General features: G+C 38.9%; 1 protein-coding gene across 2 annotated transcripts in view; it reads left to right on the top strand.

The window, feature by feature from the left end:
- Nucleotides 1-9,209: 9,209 nt before the first annotated feature.
- Nucleotides 9,210-25,848, top strand: part of LOC103925777 (golgin subfamily B member 1-like) — a 44,558-nt gene continuing 27,919 nt past the window's right edge. Inside the window, exons 1-14 of one of the 2 annotated variants that reach the window (XM_009334547.1) lie at nucleotides 9,210-9,333; nucleotides 11,689-11,746; nucleotides 12,381-12,524; nucleotides 13,682-13,828; nucleotides 14,754-14,876; nucleotides 15,548-15,715; nucleotides 16,091-16,276; nucleotides 17,767-17,889; nucleotides 18,086-18,199; nucleotides 19,905-20,226; nucleotides 20,583-20,692; nucleotides 21,080-21,197; nucleotides 21,921-22,012; nucleotides 22,964-23,114. In XM_009334547.1, coding sequence (XP_009332822.1) covers nucleotides 11,702-11,746; nucleotides 12,381-12,524; nucleotides 13,682-13,828; nucleotides 14,754-14,876; nucleotides 15,548-15,715; nucleotides 16,091-16,276; nucleotides 17,767-17,889; nucleotides 18,086-18,199; nucleotides 19,905-20,226; nucleotides 20,583-20,692; nucleotides 21,080-21,197; nucleotides 21,921-22,012; nucleotides 22,964-23,114 — 1,843 coding nt within the window. In that variant the 5' untranslated portion in view covers nucleotides 9,210-9,333; nucleotides 11,689-11,701. Of the gene's footprint in view, nucleotides 9,338-11,688; nucleotides 11,747-12,380; nucleotides 12,525-13,681; nucleotides 13,829-14,753; nucleotides 14,877-15,547; nucleotides 15,716-16,090; nucleotides 16,277-17,766; nucleotides 17,890-18,085; nucleotides 18,200-19,904; nucleotides 20,227-20,582; nucleotides 20,693-21,079; nucleotides 21,198-21,920; nucleotides 22,013-22,963; nucleotides 23,115-25,848 lie in introns of both variants that reach the window. The other variant, XM_009334548.1, reaches the window with a different exon arrangement.

Genomic DNA, 25,848 nt, shown 5'->3' with positions numbered 1-25,848 from the left:
TGTGGTTATTTATCGGCGCGGTATTTACAGCTGGATGTAAATAGTTGTTTCTGTGTGAGATGCATCTTTGCTTCCTACCCAGAGACTCTCAACATGTTGCAAGTAGACTTCCCTCACTTCTTCTCTGGAGATGGGTGCTACGTCTAGTCGGTTAGTTTTGGCAGAGTGGTTATTTGCTTTGGGGAGCTGTTTGATAGGACAAGGGGTAATGGTTTTAAACTAAAAGAGGGTAGATGCAGACTAGATCTAAGGAAGAAATTGTTTACACTGAGGGTGGTGAAGCACTGGCCCAGGTTGCCCAGAGAGGTGGTGGATGCCCCATCCCTGGAGACATTCAAGATCAGGTTGGACGGGGCTCTGAGCACCCTGATCTAGTTGAAGATGTCCCTGCCCACGGCAGGGGGGATGGACTAGATGACCTCTAAAGATGACCTTTAGAGGTCAACCAAACTATTCTGTGGGGTTGACCTTTAGAGGTCAACCAAACTACTTCCAACCCAAACTATTCTGTGCTTGGAAATGAGGAGAGTTAGTGCTCTTTCTCTAGATGAACTAACAGTGATGTGGCACTGGGGGTGAAGCAGTAGAATATGTGGTCCTTCGATCTCTTCTACTTGAGAATTGTCTCATTGGAGAAACAAACATGCCATGATTTGGGGAAAAAAGAGTTCTCCCTGCGTGACTGCTTTAACAGCTGAAGCATGGCATGTAACGTGCTTACTGTGATTGCTCTCGGAGTAATCCTGTCTGCGGTTTTCCACTAGTGCATGTTTTTATTCTCCTACATGCTGACCAGATTTCTTTGTGGAAGTATTGGTTGTTTCTTCTCCTCCCTCACTGCCCCCCCCCCCCCTTAGTTCTTAGTTTAACTAACTTCTAATACCTGTTTCAGGAGGGAAAACAGTTACATGTGATACTCCCCAAGTTGTAAATGATCTTAATAGAAACTGTTGGCTTGAAGTGTGTGGCTAAGTTGAATAGAAAGCATTTTAGTTGATATTTGTGTAAGCCAGACAACTGGAAAACAGTATTTTCCTCCTCTCTCACAGGCTAATTATACTTTGAACCTTTTGATGTGCAGTCTCAATCCAACAGGTACTAGAAATGGTGATTTGATGTTGTACTAGAAAGAAGAAAACAGCCCTTGATTTCCCACTCTTGTCCTTCCATCTTTTTATTTCCCATCTGGTTAACAAAAGCAGACACTTAAAAGCCGGTAATTTCTGCACAGTGACATTTTCCACTGATGCACCACCATTTGTCAAGCTCTTGCTCATTTTAGATGAAAAAGTGGTATTAAAGCACTGACTCAATATACAGTTGGAGGAAGGTTTGTAGCAGAGAAGGAGTCTCGTGTTAGACGAGCTGATAGATCCTGTACGCTTAAACCATCTTGGTTGCAGCATTTTTGCTCTACTATGTTGTCAATGTCTCTCTTTTGACGGTTGGCATTTCTAAACCTGTTTGATTGCCGTACGGTCTGCATATGTAAAATATTCTTTTTTTTTTTTATAAGGGCAAAAAGAAGGTCTGTATTTTGTCTGTCTGATAATAGTTTGAACAATCATTTTTAATATTTGTTTTTTGATAGCCTTGAACACTTTCTTGTCTAATCTATCATATTACTCCTTCCTCTTCTAGAAGCAGCTTGAGCAACGAGTCCTTGTGTTTTGCGCTCTTAGAAGGCCACTTCTTCTATAAAGATCAACAGGCACATTGTTTAATTCTTGTGGTGAGAATGCATGTAGCAAAGTGAGAGAATTTGCTATGATGGCAAACAACTTTTAAAAAAATTACTAGATTTCAAGTGGAAAGTATGCCTTTTGTCCCTCTCCTGGGAAAGGTAGATTAGTTACACAGGCTGATTCTTATCTCATGCCGTTTACAAGCTAAATGGTGATGCAGGGTTTCACATTTTGATATATATTTGCGTCTTCTAAGCCTGCGTGGTCTGGCTGGTGAGCTCTCTCCTGCAGAAGGAGTTGCTGAACAGTGACTGCTGCTTGAACGTTGGCACTTCTCCCACTGCTGCTGTATTACGTCCAGATTTGATGGCCAGCCCTCAAAGGCGGGTAACCAGAGCCATCAAAACCTTCGCTCAAATACAATTCCATTTAGTGATAGTAAGACAATATGGTACAGGGTGCCAGTGATCGATTCTGCATACAAGTATCGCATCAGTGCAAGTAATTGGTTTTGCTTTAGGTTTGCATACGCTTTATAGACAGCTCCATCTTTGCTCTGAGCTACAGAGCAAACAACCCTCATTAGGCTGTTACAAAATTTTCTGTAGCAGTAATTGGTCATCTGTGTGTGTAGCCTTGGCACAGTCTTGTGACTGTTCACTTTTACATATGTCCCTATTCTTAAGTCAATGATTTTTTCACTCTATGTAACAGTACAGTTAATGTGTATGATAATTTCTTGACTCTTATTTATATCTAATTATGGCACTGTTATTGGATGGACTGGAATTTAGCTCTCTTCTGGTTGTAACGGCTAATTACAAGGAACTGAAGGGCTGGTGGGCAGCCACAGAATAACAGAATGGCTGAGGCTGGAAGGGACCTCTGGAGGTATCTGGTCCAACCCCCCTGCTCAAGCAGGGCCACCTAAAGCCAATTGTCCAGGACCGTGTCCAGACGGCTTCTGAATATCCCCAAGGATGGAGGCTCCACCACCTCTCTGGTGGAGGCACTCCTGTGCCAGTGCTCGGTCGCCCTCACACTGAAAAAGTGTTTCCTGATGTTCAGAGGGAACCTCCCGTGTTTCAGTGTGTGCCCATTGCCTCTGGACCTGTTGCTGGGCACCACTGAAAAGAGCCTGACTCCGTCCTCTTTGCACCCTCCCTTCAGGTATTTATATACATCGATAAGGTTCTCCCTGAACCTTCTCTAGGATGAACAGTCCCAGCTTTCTCAGCCTTTCCTCATAGGAGATACTCCCATCCCTTCATCATCTTGGTAGCCCTTTGCTGTACTCTCTCCAGTATGTCCGTGTCTGTCTTGTACTGGGGCGGCCAGAACTGGACACAGTACCCCAGTGGCCTCACCAGTGCTGAGCAAAGGGGAAGGCTCACCTCCCCTGACCTGCTGGCAATGCTTTGCCTAACGCAGCCCAGGATACCATTTGCCTTCTTTGCAGTAAGGGCACGTTGCTGGCTCACATTCAACTTGGTGTCCACCGGGACCCTCAAGTCCCCTTCTGCAAAGCTGCTTTCCAACTGGTCAGCCCCCAGCATCTACTGGTGCCTGGGGTTATTCCCAGTCTTTGGGGTGGGTGTCACAAAATGCGGCTTGGAACCCCAGGGATTCCTAAGTTTAGGCCATCCTCACCTGCAAGTGCAGGTGCCAGGCATTTTGTGTGGTTTAGCTGTGTCCTGTAAGATACAGGACAATGCAAAATATATTTAGGGTGAACTGCAGTGCAAAATGTGCCTATTGCTCTCTGCAGTGAGTGCTGGGTAACTTGCCACTATTGGCTGGGGGTTTTTTGGCTTTGTTTTGTAATTATCTAAATGGTTTGCTCTAAAGTAGTGGCATGACTGAAATGTCATCCTTAGCTGTTTACCTCTCAGCACGCTTTTTTTGCCTATACACATCATTTATATACTAGTGGCCATCTAACCATCAAAGAGTATTCTTCCCTGCATCTCCTTCTTAATATTCATTGCTCTCATAACCACTAGTCCCTTTTCTGGGGCACAAGTTCACAAAGGAGTTATTTTTCCCTTTCGGCATATGAAGAAGGAGCCAGAAAATGGAAGCTGCAGTAGCAGCAAGCGGTGTGTGCAGGAATTCATTCCTGTGATCTGTCTTTGCCATTAATTCCTCCTTTGATCCCTCCTCCTACTTTCTGCCTTCTGCGTGGTGGTGACTAGCTGTCCTTTGACTTGAACTTGGGCATGGAGAGCATGGAAGCCCCATAGTACTGGTGGGAAGGTGGGGCTGGTATACCTGGTTGGTAGGGATTTTGCTTTATCCTGTCTGAAGTCCTTCTCTAGTTTTACCATCATTTGTCAAAGATGAGGTGGGATGTCTCCGTGCTATTTCAGGATGCAGGAAATTGTGAAAAGAAGCAGATGCATGGGAAAAAACTGATAGGCAGAGCAAGCAATTTCCTCCCACTGCTTGTTGGAGTGAGAGGAATGAGGAGGCTGACCAGCGAGGAGCTTTTATTTTGAAAAAAGGAGGAGGAATTGCAAAAATAATAAAGTAGTCGCAACAGAGAACAGCACATTAAGTAACTTGCTATTGCGCTAACTGGGACATCTGGACACTGCTGTTATATAAATATTAAATGCATTTAATAACAGCAGTGTTCTTCCAGCTGGAAGAGAGTTTAATGTGTCTGAATCTCTGTGTGTCTCCGAGGCGCTTGCATCTCGCTGATAAATACAGTCAGTCCTAGGGCTGGCATCATAACAGGGAAGTTAGGCTGCAAGCTAGGCCTAAACATCCAAGCCAGCGTTATCTGTAAGATGCCTGCGTGTGTTCAGGCAGAAACTAGTACACCGCGCTTTCTGACTCGATAACACAATGTTAATATTGCACTAACAGGACGGTGATAACAGCATTCTGCATTTTAGAGAGGGAGAAGAGAACAGCTAATTTGGCTGTGGGGTCCCCAGAAGAGGTAGGTTGTCATTTCCACTCCCATCTTTCCAAGCATAATTTATACATTGGGATAAAATAAAGACCTGCAGATGATCTTATCTTTATGTGTTTATATGCTGCATTGATTATTACAGTATGACAACTTATAGCATAGGAAAAACTGTTCTGGAGCCTAGAAAAGTGAAAGCTTAAAAATGCTTTTGGTTTCTTTCACTTAAGTGGAACGAATAAAAAAAATGTTTGGAGCAAAGTTTCAGAAAATAAAGTTTTCTGAAATGAGAAACTAATTCTGAAGAGTCAATTAAGACGATGATACAGGTGTAAACATGAAGCAACAGGGACCTAAATACAGAGTGTTCCCCCAGGCAACACTGATACGCACATCCCCATGTATGAGAGCTGAAAATTCTGTAATTAGAATCATAGAATCATAGAATGATTAAGGTCGGAAAAGACCTCTAAGATCATCGAGTCCAACCATCGACCCAACACCCCCATGCCCACTAAACCATGTCCCTCAGCGCCTCATCTACACATCTTTTAAATACTTCCAGGGATGGTGACTCAACCACTGCCCTGGGCAGCCTGGTCCAGTGTTTAACCACTCTTTCAGTAAAGAAATTTTTCCTCACATCCAATCTAAACCTCCCCTGGCACAACTTGAGGCCATTTCCTCTCGTCCTATCGCTTGTTCCTTGGGAGAAGAGACCGACCCCCACCTCGCTACAACCTCCTCTCAGGTAGTTGTAGAGAGCGATGAGGTCTCCCCTCAGCCTCCTTTTCTCCAGGCTAAACAACCCCAGCTCCCTCAGCCGCTCCTCATCAGACTTGTTCTCCAGACCCCTCACCAGCCTCGTTGCCCTTCTCTGGACACGCTCCAGCACCTCAACGTCCTTCTTGTAGTGAGGGGCCCAAAACTGAACACAGTATTCGAGGTGCGGCCTCACCAGTGCCGAGTACAGGGGCACGATCACTTCCCTGCTCCTGCTGGCCACACTATTTCTGATACAGGCCAGGATGCCGTTGGCCTTCTTGGCCGACTGGGCACACTGCCGGCTCATGTTCAGCCGGCTGTCGACCAGCAATAATTCTTGCTCCCTGCAGAGACTACAGGGCAGGCTCTGCTCCGAGACCTCTCTTTCTTTAAATGCAAGCTGCCTATATTGACGTCTTTTTGCATATACCTTCTGCTTCTGCTGCTCTTGGTTTTACCTCAAAGCCCCAGATGTTTGTTTAGCTATGGATGAGGATGGCCGTGCTCTAACAACGGCTGTTAGCAGAATTCCAATATTGTGGATACAGTGCAGAAAAATCTCTGCTCAGAAATGAAGGAGGAGGAAAAATTACCTGAATATAGATGGACTTAATGTTTTGGACTATTGCATCTGAACCAGCCCTCCTGCACATGAAAATGTCTGCAGATGATCCAATGTTGGTTCTATTTAAGTGCTTAGGAGCCTTGCATTGACTTAGATGCTCCCAGGATTCAGATCCCAGCACTGTTCTGGGTCTAGCTGAGTTACTCATGGCACGCTACTGCTGTTCAGGAATAGTAACTTCACCGTTCCTCACTGCACAGGGTTGGTTTGATGCTCGATTCAATTTAAAACAGCCACTTACAGCACTTTGGTGGCACATTCATTCCCGTTTCCTCCTTTCTGACACCTATTCAGACATGCTACTTTGGGGCAGGTTTGGAGAAAGACAAACAAGGCTACGGAGATACTGCAGGATGGGGCTAAAATCCTGAAGGTTACAGGTTCAGTAGCTGGAGGCTGTGGTCAGATGCACTCTGGCGTTTGTTTTGGAGACCGCTGCAAACCTAAATTGACTGAAGCAAGAAATAGTGCAAACGTGACTGTCTGCCTTGTGCTCTGCTGGATGAGGACTAATTGGTGAGTGTAGTAATGAGAATACTGGCTTAAAAGTTTCCGTTGCTTTTTAAAGATCCAAGTTTCCTTTGGGTTTCATTAAAATGCACAATATTTTCGAATCACTAGCTAGCCCAACAGTGTTTTGAGGGTGCGACACGGTGCTTTTTTCCCCATTTGTATGGTTCCCGAAGCAGCCGTTATTCTCATGAGCACTCTGCGCCGCATTCGAGCCCCCAGTGCTGCAGTTCATTTCACGCTCATACTCCTGTTTCCAGAGGTGCTAATGTCGTCCAGAGAACTTCAGGTACCCATCAGCAGCAGCTCTCATACGACTAAATGGTCAAGGCATGGACGAGAACACGCACAACGCAGTATAATCATTTAGCCTGCACCCAAAACAAATGAAGAGAGAGTCCGCAGTGTTGCACAAGGAAAACATCAAAGTGATTAAAATAAAAAACACATCTTGAAATCTAATCACTTTTAAAGCCTGATGGGTTACTTCCTTCCTGTTCCCAGTCATTTTACTGTTGTAGTCTCCTGTAAATTAAGGCTTATTCTCTGTTCCGTGTACTATGGGATGAACTGATGCTTATCCGGGAAATGCTGGGGCTGTAGCTGGGACGCACAAGAAACCAGACAGTGCCAGACACTGCTAGAGAGCTGCAGGCTGCACACAGGAAAAATGACTATCTGAACTATTACAGAAGGCAAAATACAAAAGCTGCTGCTGTCAGACACAACGTACAGCTTGCTTTTGTACTTAGGAGTATGTTCTACCCCATAGAAAGCTGGAGGTGGTTTTCTTTTTTCCACTTAGAAAAAGGACTTTCAATCCGTTCCTCTCCCTGAAAACAAGAGCAATAGAACTATTGCTAATTTTCTAATGAAAATTCCCTTCCCTAACTATAGAGGAACCAGTCTTTATAGTATGAAAGTGTTTTAACTTTGTTAATATATTAGTTCACATTGTACACTGTAATGTAATGAGGTAGCGGAATTTTACTGGAGACTTTGGAATTGTTCATGCTCAAGTATAACAAACTAAAGGACAGCCCAGCCCTGGAAAGAAGGACTTTGCTTCTTGGAAGCTTAAAGCTGTCTGTGAAGGACAAAAGATACCCCTGAACAACCAAGATAATGCCAGCATCGGGTTGTACGTGAACATCTGAAGGGTATAAGGACCCCGTGTAAAACCACATTCGGGGTGCCCCAGTTTGGCCGGGACACCTCACGCACATCAACTCTTCACTCTTGGATTTCTCTGCGTTGCGTCCCAGCCTCTCTCCTTGGTCGGCGCGGGCCAGTTGCGAATTTTCGTGATGCTATGTGCACCTATACCCTTACTGACCTTGAAGAGCTCCGCCGAATGAAATTCCTTCTCTCTACAGGAAATTTATCAGAAGGCTTCACTTCTCCCTAACGTTTAACTTCATCTTCCTTGCTGAAATTTAGGTCCGTTACGATCACAGTCAGTACATGCAAAAGACGTTCTGGTCCTTTTTGCAGGGTCACCTTTCCCCCCCGTAGGAATTCTTCATCAGGCTGGGGAAGTACCACCAGCTCATTCAGCCTTTCCTCGATCATTCTGCTCTCTTCCACTGAATAATTACCTTCATCTCGGTTTTTTTACTGTCTTGGGGGATCATTTTTTTCCCCTCGGGTAACGTTGTTTTCTGGTTTTACCTGCTTGCCGAGATGACATTTTGAACGCTTTGCGGCCCATCGTACTTTAGAACACCCCTAGGCTTTTGCTGGCGGCGTCGTGCACCTCCGGTCACAGGTTGGCGGTAGCACTGCACTGCAGAAGCGCCAGGCAGAAGGAACTGCGCCCGGCTGCTCTGATGGAAAGAGCTAATTCTCCGCGCCGCACATGCACCTGCGCTTGGCGGGGGGCTCTGCGCTCCGACTTTCTTTCTCCAGCGGTGCGCTGTTATAAAATAGTACTTCCCTTGCATGTTATTTTTAAGAGGAAAAAGTGGTCAGTGTTACTAAGAAATAGTGTTTATAATAGACACAAGTAATAGCTATATAAATGCGCTGTTATATTAACTTTACAGAGTGCTTGTGGTTTGATTAACACGGCTTCGGTGTCCGTGCTTCTTTTTCTCTATGTCGTATGTTTGTGCAGTTTTTATCCAAGAGCTTTTAAGTCCTAGATGGCACAGACCATTTGAAAACAAGTTTAGCTTATTCAGCAAAAGAACCAAAATCTTGGCAAGCCATCAAACAAGGGTAAAAGCAAAAACGTGCAGATACAAGAAGAAAATAATTATATTAAAATGATTTTCTTTCAGTGTGCATGTTTAAAGCGCAAAATTGTTCTAGGAAATGGATTTAAAATAATAAAACACCCAAGTTTTTACACACTTCTGCTGTTGTCTGCTTTTCAGCTGTAGTCTTGTGGAAGAGAGGAGAAAGGGGACTACCGTTACCTTCCTTGGTAGTCAGAGGAGCGGAGTTCTGCCTCAGCGTTTTCTCCCATCGTCTGTATTTCTGCAAGAGAAGGGAGAAGGGTCCTACCTTAATTGCTTCATAGTGAGAACTCAGATGAGTGCTCTTTGAAGCCATTTTTTATATCGGAACGATTTTGGAATAGATGGGAAAGTTAGACAAACGTGAGTGGTTCTGTGGGAGTCAGTTGACTGTTTCTCAGCCTGGGTAGTCATCCAAATAGGTATTTGTAACAAGGCGGTTCGATATTTTACCATGTAGATTGCTCACACTCAAGCTGTGGGACTTCTGTCACCGCTTCAGTATGAGCTGCTGCTGAAATCTGTCCTGTCTGCTGCTGTGTGCTCCCGAGTGCCCCTTGTGCTGGGCCCTGTGATATCTGACTCAAGGGGAGTAAGTAGGCTGGAAACTACCGAGATGAATAATGCATGCTTAGTTTTTTTAGCTGGATTTGGCTGCAGCTAGTGCTGGGACAACAGAATGGACAAGTATGAAGGCAAAGCTGCCAGTGGGATTTTTAATTTTTTTTGGTAACATCCTGTTGTGATAAGAGCCAAAACCTCAGTTGTACTTTGAGCATCAGAAATAACTTGTTTCATGAAATTAAGTGAGCCTCTGTTGTATCTTGTGGAATTTGTGAAAGGTTCGAGTATCCTGCCTGTTGTTCTTCAGTGAAGAAGAGATTAACGGAAATGAGCGTGTAGTGGATGACAAAGAATGGTTATCAACACAGTAGAATATGCGAGATGAAGAGCAGGATGAGGTACTGGCAGTGAGGAAGCAATGTGAAACCTTGAAAGTGAGGGTGAGCGGTTTGAACTTACAGGGGACAGATAAATAAAAAAAATGAGAAAAAAATTCAGAGAGGGTAGCCGCAGATAATTTGGACTCCCTGCTTCTCTTATGCTTGATGCCTGATAGTGCTATGTCCAGGAGATAGGCCGCCAAAGGAAGGAAAATGGTGATAGAAAACTTAATTGAATTGTGTTTACATGTACTGCAAGGAGAAGGGATCGAGTTGAGCGATCCAGCGTTCGGATTGCAGCTTCGTCAGTGCTTTAACTTGCTGTCTGTACCCCAGAAGAAAAGCAAAAAACATTATTGGTTGACTTGAAAGTTTGTTCAGTTTTGTTTCCCAGCTTGATTTGGAAAACTTGTCAATATTTAGTGTCCCTGATGTAAATAAAAACACATCAGAAAGTAGCAGTTAAGGTATTCGGGTAGGAATGCTGGCACATGAAGTGAGCAAAAGTGATTGCATCAGTCAGAGCTGGAAATGAGCTAAAATATTCATAAATTAAATACAAATGCACCACCACGTTACATCTAGTGAGTCATTTTGTCATCTGTGTACCTGGGTGACCCTTTTATGTATCTGTAAATGAGCTTTTCGCTGAGAACACATTTGATGTTACGGCTCTGGAGTAGTAAGTAAAAAGCTTCTCTCATAACAACTTCTGTAATTCCCATGGCTCGTTTGTTGATTTTAATGTTGGGAAAGATTCTTAGCAGAATCTGGTTTGGCCTTGTAGATAATGTAGGCCATAGATTGCAGTCTGTGATTCCTGGTTTTAGCTTTGAAACGATAAATGGCTTTAAAAGCAGCCTCTGCTGTCATTCAGCATGCTTTTTAAGATAAGCTATGTGCTAATGTTTATAATAAACTGCTTTTCAAATTCAGGACTGATCTGTGTATGCGTATTTCAAAAGTCTGTAATACAGGTTAGAAAGGACACATGATTTTCCTCTGGGTGTTGCTAGTTGAGAGTGAAAATTACTGAACATGCACAGCGGTGCAGCTTCTCTTTTCACTTCATCCTGCTATTGGGAATATTATTGGGAACAAGGTATGTTAGTCTGCTCTTAAGGTTATATCTCCAAGACACGATTTGGAATTTACTGCATGGGCTTTTATATATTTTGCCCGTTTTTTTGCTCAACCAAGTTTGTCACTGTTATTCAGTAAAGGTCTTAACCTTTGAGCTGCCTTGTACCTACTCGGTCTTTAGGATTTTGCTTTTTAAAACCTTGTTATGGCCTATACTTGTGTTTATTAGGAAGCTACGGCTTTCCGTGATCAGATACTGCAATTATGTATATGTCTGGTACTTTGGTGCCACTTGGAAATTTGTGGTACTTGATTGCGAGCAAAAGAAGCAAGGAACACTTGCCGTTCCTGGGGTTTCAGATCCAGGCATTTTATATGCTGACCAGTGACCTCAAGGGTTGCAATACTCGTTGTATTTTTCAGATATGCAGCAGTCACGCAGCAATTAATGCAGTTTGGTGTTCTTTAATGTTTTTAGTCTTTTTGTATGATTTTATAGAAATAGGCGTTAGTATAATCCCTGTTATAGTCTACTGGCAGGCAGTGTTTAAGGTCAGGTTAAATATTAGCAAACTATATGTGGCTCGTATCTTCTATTTATATGTGGAAGAAGCAACTCTGCTGAATAATATTTCATGGCATTTGCTTTTTAAAGACTACTTTGGATTATTTTTGATAGTATTGACATTTTACTGACTAGCAGTTTTTAGAAAAGGCATATTATGCATATTTTGTACATAATTTCATTATTTCTCAACAACTAGTAATGTGGTGGAGATCAGAGGTGCTGTCAGAATTGAACAAATTAGATTCAGGCGTTTTACAGTGAAATATGTAGAGAGAAGTATGAGTTAGTTACAGTTATCTGAGAGTCACTGATACTTACCGTGGTATTATTTCATTTATTTTTTCATAGCCATCGTGAAACTATGTGGAAATGGGGTAGTGGAGATGATTCTCCTTCCAAAACAGTAGTAAGTATTGAATTACTATTAAATAATATTTTCTTAAGAATTTCTGACTTAGTAAATCTTTAATTGATGATATGTTAATCGTATGTATTTGCTCTTTCGTAAATAATTTGCTTAACTAGTTTTACCATGACTCGGTTTCAGGACTCTAAAAGTCAGGTTGGGTTCTTGCTTCCTGTCTGCTTGGTATTTAATCTCTCGTGCGTAATACAGCTGCTCTATTCCTCTTCACTGTGCTTATCTTGCTTTAAGAAAACATCTGTAGGAATTATATAAGCTTTATCCCAAGTGTATTTTTTGTGTATAGTATGTTCAATATCAATATTTTGTTGCCACTAGGTTCAGTAACATTACTACTGGTTGTTACGATGCAAATCCAGTAAATGAGGAAATACAGTTTTAGATACCTAGATGCTTTGATGGTTTTGCTGTATCTCAAACAAATATTCCTAAACCAGTTTCTAAGATTTATCTGGTATAGGTACACACGGTATATGTAAGTTTTAGTATTGCACTCTTAAGGAGATTTGCTGAATGTGTTTAAAAAAACCCAGACAAACACCAACTGATGACTTTTTTGCAGAAGCAGTATTGTCTGCACCATTTTGTTTGTTCAAAGTATACTTAATGTCTGCAGGCTGCAGGCTCACAAGATGCAAGAAGCATGTCGGTGACAGATTTGACTGAACAGCTGACAAGTACTGAACAGCTGGTAACACAGCTAAAGGAGCTTGTCAGAGAGAAGGATGCTGAGCTTCGAAATAAAGATCTTCAGTTAAAGGTACTGCGTGTGTATTCTTGTCAAAAAGACTGGTTCAAAAAAAACCCCTTTAGTCCTGTTTATCATGAGCTGTTTTCGTAGCTACAGGCTTATATTCAGTTATAGCAACTCTAGAGACACAGGAAGCGTTGGTCACAATTAGCTGTTACGGTTTCTGGACGTTAACCGCTTTTTGCCAGTGTATTTTCTGTTCCAAAACTGTAACTGGGTTTGGCAATTACACAGGCAACATGTGTTCCTTGCATGAGCAGATGCACTTAATAATTGCAAGGGACAGACTGACTTCCCAAGAGCTAGAGGTGCACAGTCATGTTAGGCTAAATATGGGGAAAAACACCATCCAGATCATTACTGGACACTTAGTGAGATGCCAGCTTACCTCAGACTGAATTTCTGTAGATAATTTTTTATTTCTCTTTCCACTATATATGTCTTTTTGTTGTATAATGATCTTACTGTTAATGCTACTATTTATGCTCTGCTTTTGACTGACATTAAGAAGGACAGAACTAGAAAGAATTTATATCTAATATCCTGAAGACTTTTGAGGGTTTGTTGTTCTTTACTCTGTTTTTTAAACAGTCCTAAGGTTGATGTGTTCCTGCACGTTGTGGTTTGACTCTGGTCAGCCGCTAAGCACCACACAGCTGCTCGCTCACCCTCCCCACTGCAAGAGACTATTTTTATAAGTTTAAAAAAAAAATCTTCTGTGGATGCTAACAGCCAGGTGTTAAAATATTGAATTTTCTAAAACTCATTGTAAATTAACTTGTCTCTTTAAACAAAATGAAATATGCTTTTATGGTATTATGAAGGTGTCTTTCTTTTTGCATCCAAAAAAAACCCCTAACTCTTCTTGTTAAAAAATCAATTGTATTGATTTTTGTATTTGTATTGCTATCAAAAAAGCAGGAAAATTTCTAACATTATAATGCCCTGGATTCTATACAATAATAATAACCATGTGCAGAAAGTTTAAATAATGAAAGGAAGGTTGTTTCATATATGCAGACCTGTTGCATGTGACATTATAATGTCTCTTCAGGGGAAAGATTTTAGATTTCTCTCTCTCTCTTTTTTTTCTTCTTAATGGAAGAATTGAAGGATGCAGTTGTTCATGTAGCTAATTTAGTCCTTTGTGACTTTGATGTTTGTAGGAGGAGAAGGAATCTGCTGATGCCAAACTTTCCAAGTTGAAGCTGCAAAACAAAGCCAAGGTTGCATCATTAACCTCACAGTTGGAAGAACTGAAGAAACAGTTATCAGTATCAGGAGGCTTAGAGGCAAAAGCAGAACAAAAAAAGGTAAGTGTCCTTACATTTTAAAGCAGACATAATTTCTGTAAGGCTGTAGACAGTTTTGCGTGCTGGAGTCAAATGTGGAACCGAAGTTCAAATTTTGAGCTGAGTCAGATTAGGATCAGGGTAGACTGTGTGGGTGCTGGCAGTCCGTCTGTGTATTTCTATTTCATTCTTCTTTTATCTTTCTATAGAAATTTAGAAAATTGTACATTCCTTTCAGATTGTTTTAGTAAAAAAAATTCTTACTGATCTTCATCTTATTACCAGCTCAAACTTTTAACACACGTGAATCAGGAAGATAAGTTTTTGAGAAGAAATGGAAGCAAAACCTAACTTGTTACTTCAGTGTCCAAGATAAAAATGAAAATACAAAAATGTCCTTGGTAGCAAAATGTAAATTAAGCGTAGGAATGTCTCATTTAAGTGACCAGAGTTTTACTGTTAACAAAGATTCTCAGATCTGTTTGTAGTAGCGCAGTTGTGTGAGTAGACTTGTATTTCTTCAAAATAGCGTATTTTGACTTCATACAGCTTCTAAAATAACTTTAGTGAGGTTTTAATATTTCTAGGACATTTGCTTTTTAAAGGTATGCTGAAAGGGAACAGAAACAGATCAGTTTGTTGAAGTCCCTAGGTGTTCTCAAAGACACACGGTAGCTAATTATTTATGCTTTTGAGCTATTTTGCTAATAAAATGTATTCTTAGCAATTGCACTAGATTTCTTTCATAATGGCAAATAATTTCTATAACCCAGTAGTTATACCTACTGAAATTCTGATTGGAAACATTGTGCTTAGGAACAGTTCAGTTTACACTTGCAAACCGTGAGTAAAGCCCACTTTTTCTCACCAGTATTGTCTGAATAGGTAGAGGTACAGAAGTGAGGTGTTACCTATTTACGGAATGCAGAACTCCCTGTTTTTGCAGGCATCAAAAGATGGCGATCAGGAAAATGCTGCGGCAAATCGTGGGAAAATATTGGTACTGAGGAGGAGAATTGAAGAACTAGAATCCCAGATCACACAAAAAAATGAAGAGTTACAAAAAAAGGTGGTGTGTTACATGATGCCGAGTGTGCGGCTTTTCACATTTGTGGTATAGGATTATGTTTAAATATATTTATTTAACTATATTTATATATTTAACTATAAGTTACATTACTAAACAGGTATTCTGAGAGTTTTCTGTTGAGTAGACAGAGAAGTTTATATGCTACAACGTGCCCGAGCAAATGCAGCGAGAATTCTGTCACTGTCTTCAGTGAGCAGTGAATCCTCAAGCATTCTTGTGTAGTCGTTTGAAAATGAATGGAATAGGATACACAAATATGAACTTTGTGCATTAACGTTGTATTTAAATCTTGTATTTTGAACAAAAATGCTGCTTTGCTTCAATTTTTCTTGTTGCAAAAATAAGTCGTAACAGGAAGAAATGTAGGCAAGGGATGATTTCATGTTACGGTTTGTAGCTGTTCTGTGCAGTGATGTGTTTTGTGGACGTGACTGTTGACTGTGGCAAGTGGCAGGAATGTGAATGCTGCAGAATTTCAGAGAGAAAGGCTCAGTAATTAAAGATTACAATTAAAATTCAACCAGGTTATAAATTTGATTGTAATTTTTTCGTACCCTAAACCAGGCAATAAGGAAATAGTGCAAACCGTTCTTCTGTGCTGTAGATGGTGGAAGTACAGATTATAAGCAATGCTGTCTCTTCATTTTCAGAGTGTTGAACTGGAGACTCAGCGCTGTCGTGGAGCTGAAATGGATGTCATGCTGGCAGAGAAAGAAAAGAAGTTAGCTGAAAGAGATGCTTATATCATCGATTTACAGATAGCGTGTGGATCAAGTGGTGTTGCCAATGACATACCCTTGCCCAATGAAGAATTGAAGGTATATTAGCAGCTCAAATATAAAATCTCCATAGAGGTTTCAAGGAATCAACGAATTCTGATGCGTTATACGGTGGATCCTTCCCTGAAGCACAAATCCTCTGCAGTTATTCATGTGAATAAAAATTCTTTACTGATTATTTTCATTTATATTAGTAGATCTATATTTCTTTGCTACTTTTGTCAGTACCATTTATACATGTTAGTATCGACTTCAGAATCTGCTGACAAATTTCATTCAAATTAAAACCAAACCTGAATTTTGAGTTTAATGTTGTTTTATCTGAGGGAAGGGCTAGGAGGTGGCTTCATGATGATGGCTTTATCTTTTTTCTGGGTCCATTTTTTTAATTGTCTTTTGATTTGCATTCTAAAGAATCAGCTGGCCGTTAAAGAGTCATCACTACAAAGCATGCAGATTCTAGTTCAGAACCTTACCAAGAAGGTTGGAGACAGTGAAGAAAAATGTAGCTTATTCCAGGAACAGATTGAGAGTCTTAAAAATATTCAGAGCAAAGAAAGAGAGCGTTTCCAAGGAAAAGAAGCTACATATATGGAAAATGTAAGTAAACATGCTGTAAAAATATTTACATTCTTTGGTGGAAGAAGTGGCATCTTGGCTGTAGTGTTTCTATCTCAATAGTTAAGAAATGCCATTTTTAGTTTGGGATGATTCTTGAGTAAAGATCTATATGGTGATCAGATGAAATGAGAATAGTGAAGCACTAGATGGTTTGTGCTGCTGATAGCTGAAGTTGAAAGTTTTATGCAGGAAAGGAGTTTAAGGATGCAGCTGGTGTTTGGGCACGGAGGAACTAGTGTGTAACAGAGTGAAATGAGTTGTGCAGAATTCTAGTTGAAGAACCTCCAAACATCTCTTTCTCGTAGCACTACATTTGAAGGTGCAGAAATGCACACATGCAGTGGCTAGTTTTTGGATTATTGTAATCATTCTTGGCACAAATGTCTATTTGGCAGATTACTTTCACTTGTGCTGTGAGCTATCTGGCACACTTTTTACCATGAGAGCATAGAAAAAAATTATTTTCCTTCTGACTGAAAAATAGCTGAAGAAGTTTGGTATACGTAATGGGAAACTTGTCTAGAAGTTAGCAGCTGATTAACAGGCAAAGACAAGCAACAAGAAGTTGTTAAACAATACTTAAAAAAAAAAAAAAAAAAGGAACTAGGGAGCATGTTATCCAATCCTTGATGTTACCAGGCTCTTCCAACTCCCTTGGAAGCTAAATCTCAGATTTTAATGTGATGTCCTTGATCTCTCAGCGTTTGAGTTCTACCATGTATGAGACTATTAATCTCAGTATTCCCCACATCATTTGATGTCTGAGTTTATTTTATCTGTAACAAAAACGCTACTTTTGATGCTGAACATGACCGCACCTGTTCAGTAGCACACAGGGAATTAGTTTTGATACAGGAAAGAAAGAAAAAGGCAAACAGTTGAGACTGTAAAAGCCATTTAGGTGAGCACAGTGTCGTTACTCAGATACAAATCTGGGTAGGAATTTATGTGAATTTATTCAAAATAACTTTTGGAATCTCACTAATGATATCTCCAGTTCTTATAAAAATTGTAAGATGGCTAACAAAGACACGTTGGAGGTAGAATACAAGTATTTGAGGAGGAGGCAGCTACACTTCAAAGCTGCCGTTTGGGCTTAATTGGTAGAAACTTTCTAGAAATGAACATGATCATTGCAATCTTTTAGAAATTAGAAGTCTCAGAACAATGGCATCCAAAAAAGAAAGGTGAAGATCTGTGATCTTAAACAAAATTGAATGGTACCATGCTTCTCATTTAAAGTTTGTTATTGTGGAATTGAGACAAATTTTATGGAAGTTGGAGGTTTATCCGCATGCACCACTGATGTCAGTAATCACTGACGGATTAGTATATTTACTGTTAAGTAGAAGCAAAATTCAGACTTAAGATAGAATACATCATCTTGCTGTACCTTTAGTTAGACAATTCAGTGTACTTCTACTATACCTTTGTGACTGGTTTCATATTTACTTTCTATGTGTTTTTAGGTACGTGTGTTTCAAAATATTATCCAGGAAAAGGAAAAGGAACTGGAAGCACAGAGAGAAAAGCATGAGCAGGAGCTCTTTAAATTAGCTGCTAAATCTGATGCAAGTGCTGACCTGGAACAGGTACGTTGCTTTGGAAACTCAACAGCTTGCTTTGATTTAGTTGGACATGGGAATTTGGCATCATGTAATTACTAACCTCTGCAGCACAGTTCAGATGTCTGGTTGGGAAAATAAAGATAAGTCTTTTTCGTTCTCTTCTGAAAGTTTTAACTCCTTTATTGATGGCTTGATTTTTTTTTTTTTTTCCTTTTGCTAGCTACTAAAGGCCTTGAAACAGAAGCTCCATGAAAAGGAAGAAGTCATGCTGGGAAGGACACAGGTGATAGATGTCTTGCAAAAAGAACTGGATGCCAAGGACCAGCAATTGAAAGTAAGAAACAGCCTACATGCACAACTAAACTCAACAGGTCAATTACAAGTTCAAAAAGCTGTTTGGATGTGCACAAAAGATAATTTTGCATAACACACTTAGGCAGTTCTCTGGAAGGCTTTGACGTGCTAATAACGCAACCATAGTTGTGCAAACAAATGCTAATTCCAGTTAGGAAATTAACTTAAAGGAGAGGTCAAGTCCACAGAATATAAAACTGTCAACTCTTGCCTGTAGTTTGCCTTGATTCATTTTGGGAACTTGCCACGTAGGGAAGACTTTTTGCTGTCAAAAGATTTCAGCTTCTCTAGTTAGAGACTGGAGTGAGCCCCAAAACTGAGGGGGTGCTTTTTTTTTCCCCCCAAAGAGAGTGTTTTGCTAGTAGTGTGCCTTTCCTTTTGCTGTATTTCTCCTGATTGCAAAAGCAATACGTCATCAAGGTTCTTTGTGTTTAAGCACCTAGCATGAACTTTGCTTATAGCCTTTGAGTGCTGCTGCTTCAGTGTACAAAACAGTGTACAAAAAGGACGTTGCAGTCCCTCAGACAGGCTTTTGGGACACTGCTGAAACAGACACGTTATAGCCTGTCTGGGGTGCCAGGTCCAGCGTTTTAGCTATGCTATTTCCAACAAATTTTCCACTTATCAAGAGGGCTGCCAGAATCAAAATCTTACTAGAAATAGTTTCAGCTATGTACCCAGGTAGATGTCCTGCTCAGGTAGTTAAGATCCACGGTAGTTTCAGCCTGTTTCATTTGTCCTTCCCATTTGTTATGCCTCTGCCTTGTGCAGGGTTGTCATTTTTTTTTTTTGTTTGGGTTAGATGCATCTTCCTACACTGATGCTCTGCAAGAACAGATGGTACCTAGTTCTAGCACGTTGAGGGGACAGAAATGCACACCTTGAGGGTAGGGGGAAGGTTTGACTGTGACAACATGAACTTAAAGCACTTTAAACTGTAATGGAATCTCAGCTTTAGTATTAAAATAGCAGGAAGCCTTGCTTTATTTACATAAGCAGTTTTAACCGTATTTTGGAAATGTTCCTTCTGCTGTTTTGCACAACTTCTTTACCTGGACAGTTTGTATTCCTAGGTCTATGTATTATGAAAGTAGTTTTTTGAACAGCAGGTCTAATGTGAGTGGACTGCTCTGTTAGTGATCTGTAATCTTTTCTACCTCTTTTATGTATTAAAATAACTAATGTAAAGGCACTAAAAGTAGAGTAAGCACTAACAGAAAACCAGATAGCAACAAAATACTATAAAGAACAACTAGATCAGTTTGCCAACTTTAATTTTAATGGATGTAGGTGACAGAGCCTGGGTAGCATTGTAGTGAGCATTCTTAATCTTTGGGATCACTGTTGAAGAGATCTGCTTCTGTTTGTTTTTTGTTTTTTTTTTTAAATATTTCATAGAATCAAACATTCACTTTTTTATTCCATTTTCACCTATGGGAGAAGTTGCATGTAGTTTGCAGTCTAATAGTGATGCCATTTTGCTGAAGTCACCACTTCTGTCTTGGAAAGTTAGAGCTGAGTAGCTTTTGTAGTAGAGCCAGGTTACCAACAGTAATTGTTGATTATTATAAATTACAGAATTCTGATTGTAATGTGGAGAAATATGTGGGAATACAGATATTTGACAGTAGTACTGAAAATACTTTGCATTAAAATATAAAGTTGTTTTTTTTTTTTTTATACAGGAGATTAATGAAAACCTGAAACGTCTTCTGTCTGAAAAAGAAAACCTCCAGTCTAAACTGGATGCTGAGAAACATGTAATGAGAGCCCAGTTAAGAGACATGATGGAGAAACATGAGCTTGAAATGACAAAAGTTAGGGAGAAATATAATGCTGAACTGCATGAAATTCAAGAGAAACATGAAACTGAGCTGCAAGAGAAAGATCAGGCCCTGTTTCAGCTTAAGAAACAAGTGGCAGAATTAAGTGGTAGTGGACAGACTAACTCAAAAGAAGTTAGAGATCTGGAGTCTATAACCAAAGAGAAGATGAAAGATTTAGAAGGTATCCTGTTTAAACAGTTGTTACATATGAATGGTTCCTTTGCCCCGTACTGTTACATATTGTATGCCAATTTCCTACCTCTTGCAAGTAGAACTATGTTAAATTTGGTGGAAGAGTTATTGCCACACTAATTTAAAAGTATCTGTGCTCAAATACTATAATAATGAGGTTTATAGGAATACCAGGATAATCACGTGAGCTGTAAATCTCTCGCTACATTTCTTATTGTTATGTTTTTCTTTAAATGCAGTTGGCTTCTCTAAGAGTATAACTTCCAATTGCTAAAGGAATTAAACACAGGTCTTGTATTAATAATATTTCTAGGGTTTTAAATAATTTTTTGTCTCATTTCTTAGTACAAGTGAAATTGAAAACAGAAGAGGCCAGCAAATCTGAAGCAAAGTTTCTGAAAATGAAGGCTTGGTCTAAATCAAGAATCAAACAACTGGAGGATGAACTAAAAAATGTATGTGTAACATTATGTTTAATATTCCATGCCTGTCTTAAAATCTACTGTGCTAGGAGATTTGACTGAAAAAGGTAAAATATGGGGTAAATAGAATATTAAAATAATTTACTCCAAAGTATCTTTATATATGAATTAATGTATAAAAATTGAATGGACGTAAAATGTTGATACAGGATGAAGTTTCAACAAAAAATAGTACAAACTGGGGTTACCAGCATTCAGGAGTAAAGTTGTTAGAGATCAGCTAGTTTATTGCGCTTTCAAATATTAGAAAAACAGCTATTCTAAATATTATTAAAAAATCAGAAAAAAACCTTACATTGACTTTGCAGTGTTTCTGGTGTTTTGGTGCATTTGAAAAACTCATACCTATTTTTCTTTTAGTTTTCATCAAAGAATAATGATGTATCTGCCTTAAACAATCGTGTCTCAGAATTAGAAATTGAAAATGAAGAATTACAGTCAAAACTGCAATCGTTATATGAAATCAGAACTCAAAACGGTAAAAAAAAATAAAAATCTATTTTTCTTTTGCAGATGATTCAAAGTAAAGAGACAAAGATAAATGAACTTTCTCATTTTTGAAGCGTATCTTTGTTTTTAAACGGATTCTGAAATAACTTCATGCAACTTTGAACAATAGCGTACAGTACTTAAGTCAGAGTTACAGCTCAGCAGTTTCTTCCCTAAATCTACTTGTGCATAATACTTGTTGCGTTTTGGCTTAGGCAGGGTATGTGTAAACTTTCCCAGGAAGTGGAGGAGGCACCTTCTTAAGAAGAAAAATGAGTCCAAACAAATTTATCAGAGTCTATACAATAAACTTTTGAGAGCAGTGAATTTCAAGTAAATTAAGAGTTATCTCAAGTTTTTTTTCTTCTGTAAGGATTTGAGGGAGAATTTTTGCTTAAATCTCAGGTAGTTTAGAGTTCTGAGAGATTTTTCTGTTTCACCTTGCGTTATTTCCTCTGACATCCTTTCTGCAAATGAAAAAAGGTGGAATCTTCAGTTCATCAGTCTAAATTGTTAGCAGGTTAGATTTAAAGCACTCATCAATATTTAATAAGTCAATTTCATGGGTACATGGACAACACAGCCCAACAGAGGTCTTCTAACTGAAATGAATTATCATCTGAATTTTCATTTTGAGTCTTTCTTTTAAATTTGTATTGATCTTCCTATTAATATTTTGTCCTAATGAGCCAAATTTTTTATGTTTTTATAGAAGAATTGCTGACTAAGCTGGAAGTCTATGAAGAGCAGCAAAGGAAATTGCAAGCTGATCTTGACCAAGTTACAAAAAGGGCAGCTTCACAGGTTAGCTTTGAAATTTATTTGTATGAGTTACTGATTAACTCAAACAGTGCTAATTAGACTTTGAAAAGTGCGTTAGCTGAATTTTGGAGCTGAAGATTAATTTAGTGATATATGGAATTGTCAGCGTCAGTAGCTGTTCAGTGGGATAACAAGCTGACAGGTTTTGAATTACTTAAAAAGATTGCTTTCTACTTACTTTTCCACAGACCTTAAATCATATTTTTCCAAGCAGTTTACTGTTTATTTAGTTACACTTAAGATGAGTCATCAAAGTGTGGCTGTTATTTTGTATGCAATGCAAATAGCTTTCAGAAGGAAGTAATAGCTGTGACCTTGTCAAATGTACAGGTCTGGATAACAAAGAAAATTCTGCTAAAGGGCTTCAGATGGATTAACAGTATACCTTAGTCATGGCAACTTTGTACAGCCCTAGCAGCGGAGCCAGTTTGAAACAGTTAATTATATTTTGCTAATAAAGAATTATTTTTTCTAAATTTTGTGGAGAAGGTGGGTTTTTTTGGTAAAATCTTGAAATAGTTTTTGTTTTGATGGGAAGGCAGAAACAGTTTTATTCTGTTCATGGAAAAAAGGTTCATAGAGATTTGTTATCCCACATAAAGACCATTGAATATTGTTTTACTTTGAAATGTTGCTAAGATGAAAATGTGCAACAAAGAGATATTTTGGTTAAAAAAGCCATTTTTCATTTAAAAATAATTCAGGTTAGAAGTGCAACTGGCAGTAGCATTTTTGATGTTTTACGAAGTGGTGAGGCTTGATTTTACATAATCTACAATAGCAATTATCATCACTTTCATAGATTTTTATTTATGCAAAGTGGTGAATTATAGTGGCTTGCTTTCTCTGTGAATGGTTTGCCAACTTAAAATGTTATTTACATTTGCAGTGGGATTTGGTAAATATATTTTCATGCGCAATTTCTCTTGTTAGGCCAGTGAATCAGGTAGTGTGGATGAATTGCAGAGTCAGCTCTTGGAATGGCAAGAAAATGTACCAGAGTCAGAGGAGTCCCATGATCAAGTCAGAGAAGAGAAATCTGCTATGGCCTTGAGAATGGCTCAGATTGAGGAGGAGAGAGAAGGTGAATTGTTTTATTTACGATAAAATTCTCATACATTATATATATCTGTGTGTGTGTGTTTGACAGCACACCACCATGACTCATTTCTGTAGTCATAAGATTAGTATAGCTAGTGAAATTGCTTAAACTTGCAATTTCTACTTTTTCCTATTTCTGTGAATCTGTTTTTCATACATTCATCTTTTTTGTATCATTTTTATGAGTAGATGTGCTTGTTCCGTTTGCCATCTGAGTTGCTGCTCTGTAAGACTGCTTGAATTTACTTCAGAAGCTTATTGTCTGCGTTTGAATGATCAATGATAAAAAGTTCACCATTGAAATATTAAAGCTGCCTGCCTAGAACAAGCCGTGAAGGTGTGGAGAACTATAGTGTTGGTTAGAATTTGATGAACGAAGGTGGTGCTTTGGTAAAATGTACCTGAGACAGAGTTTCTCTTTAAATATAAGTAATGAGAAACCTTTCTTAGGATAGTTAGTAATCTGTTAGTAAGCGTCACTTGTATAGGTCATCTGAATAACATTAACTGGCAATAGTTTGGAGCTAGTTAAAAATATTAAACTACCTACAGAAAATAATATTTCAAGTAATCTCAGGTTTTATAGTTTCCTAAATTATTAATAACATGATGAGAAAGTGAGGCAGCTTCTATTAAAACTTACAAAAGTCTGGTTAAATTTCAGATAGTTTTTACTGCTTTTTTCCATGCCATCTAGTACTGCATTATAATTTTTGTCCTGTTAGTTAACTGTGTGGGGATTAATGGCAAATTTTAATGTGCACAACCTACTGTCATAATTAACCCAGTTAGTTAATTTGAGCCTTCTGTTTTTTTATCTGCAATTGAATTATTTTTCATTTACATGATCAATTTGGAAGTTCAGTATGTAAGCATAGAAATGTTTTAAGGATCACATCTCTTCTTTTTGAGCGATTTACGCATGTAATGCTTTGGAATTGAAAGAGAATAATATTCCCTTCATTAAAACTACCTGTTATCTCATCTGTGGTAACTACAGATCCACATGCAATATTAATAACAGTTGTAAAATTTCATCTGCGTCAGTCCATGTTTAATTTTGCATTTTTTTTCCCCTTGGGATAAGCATGACCTTTCTGTTTCTCTTTTCCTGCCGTTACACCTGATGAGCACTCAGCGTCCCTTCCCCCTCCACTCCTACCCTACACTGCGATTTGGTCAGCCAGCGAGAACATAGTTTCCCATCAGTTTTGTGCATGCAGGTTCCTGCAGCAATGGCAACTTGTAATGTACTGTTGCTGATTTCTTCTGTTGTTGCTTCTTTTGAGGAAATCGCCAACGGTACCTTATAAGATTTGCCATTGATGGTATGTGGTTTTTAGCAATACATGTAACAAATACTGGTTTTAACTTAATTTTTTTTTCTGCCTTGCAATACCTGTTTCTTCATTTATATTAACTGAATCATCTTTCTTCATTTTTCTTTGTAGTAACAGCTGACTCCATATTTATGTTGTAACCTTATCTAGAGAAAAATTTCTTGGCTTGCTGCAAGTGGTTGTGACTAAGAATCAAATTAATTGAAATATTTTTAGTGGTACTTGAAATTCAGTAGTATTTAAAAAAAAAAAAAAACCAATTACATTCCATCCCATAAATTGCAGAACTTTGCATTCGTTAATATTAGCTACCAATATTTTAAGCAATATATAAACTCACTACTCATTCCATCATAGTCTATGACAATTTGCCATTGTCTCTTTTGGGTTGAATGTGTGGGGAGCTGCAAAAGCGTAGAGGATGACAGTATTGATTGTATTTATAGACTGGGGCTTGTTTCCTCTGCAAACCACTAAAGATCGTTATATTTAGTGTGAATAGTGACACAAGGAAATATAGGCATGTCATTAGTTAATTTAAATGCAGTGTGTATCTGAAGAAAGGTATTCCGGGAAGTTTTTCAGCTTTTACGTTAGATATAATTGCAAATGAAAAGCTCCCTAAGCTGCTGGAATACATGAGAAAATGCATTTACTTCCTAATTGTTGTTAAAGCGATGCTGAATTTAACTGAAAGTGTTTTAACACTTGCCTAAGTGTTCTAAATCATTCTGAAGCTCTGATTTCTATACTTTTATTTTTCATGTGACAATGGTAATTTCATTCTTTTTTTTGTTATCCAATACTTAGGAGCCTAAATATTTTGGGTTCCTAAAGGACAGTGTGTTATTCATTCTGATTATACTTAAAACCGGATTACCTCAAGTTCAACTTCCAAGAAATTGATTTTTTTTTTTTAATTTTTTTTTTTTCCCCTCCAAAGAAGGGGTTAAGTTCTTATCTGGAATAATGCTTGCTCCTTGAATCGCTTGACTGACTTCAATGACCGTTCCTGTAAACAGAGGTTTAAGGCATGTGACCAAAATTTGGCATTTATTTTTATGGCTTTGAAGAACTATGTATAATGATTTAAAAAAAAATAAAATAAAATTGTAGAATCTATACTTGAAAATAGACAAAGGTGTGTAAAATGAATGCTGATAAAGTGACAGTGCCAGAAGCCAAAGTGTAATTAAAACCAGAAGTACAATCCAATTTAGCAGTCCTACTATAAAAGGGTCATTAATTTTTTTTTGCTTTAACTTTTTTCCTCTAATCTGTTCTGACAACATGTTAAGTATGTAATTTTGAACTATTACAGGAAGAACTTAAATCTAGTAGGTGTTACACAATTGTGTGTTAATGAAACTTGCGGTA

This window comes from Pygoscelis adeliae, unplaced genomic scaffold, assembly GCF_000699105.1.
Source record: "Pygoscelis adeliae isolate BGI_AS28 unplaced genomic scaffold, ASM69910v1 Scaffold171, whole genome shotgun sequence".
In the NCBI taxonomy this organism is placed as follows: Eukaryota; Metazoa; Chordata; class Aves; order Sphenisciformes; family Spheniscidae; genus Pygoscelis; species Pygoscelis adeliae.
Note: the sequence above shows the minus strand (reverse complement) of the source record. Positions and strands in the feature narration are given on the sequence as shown.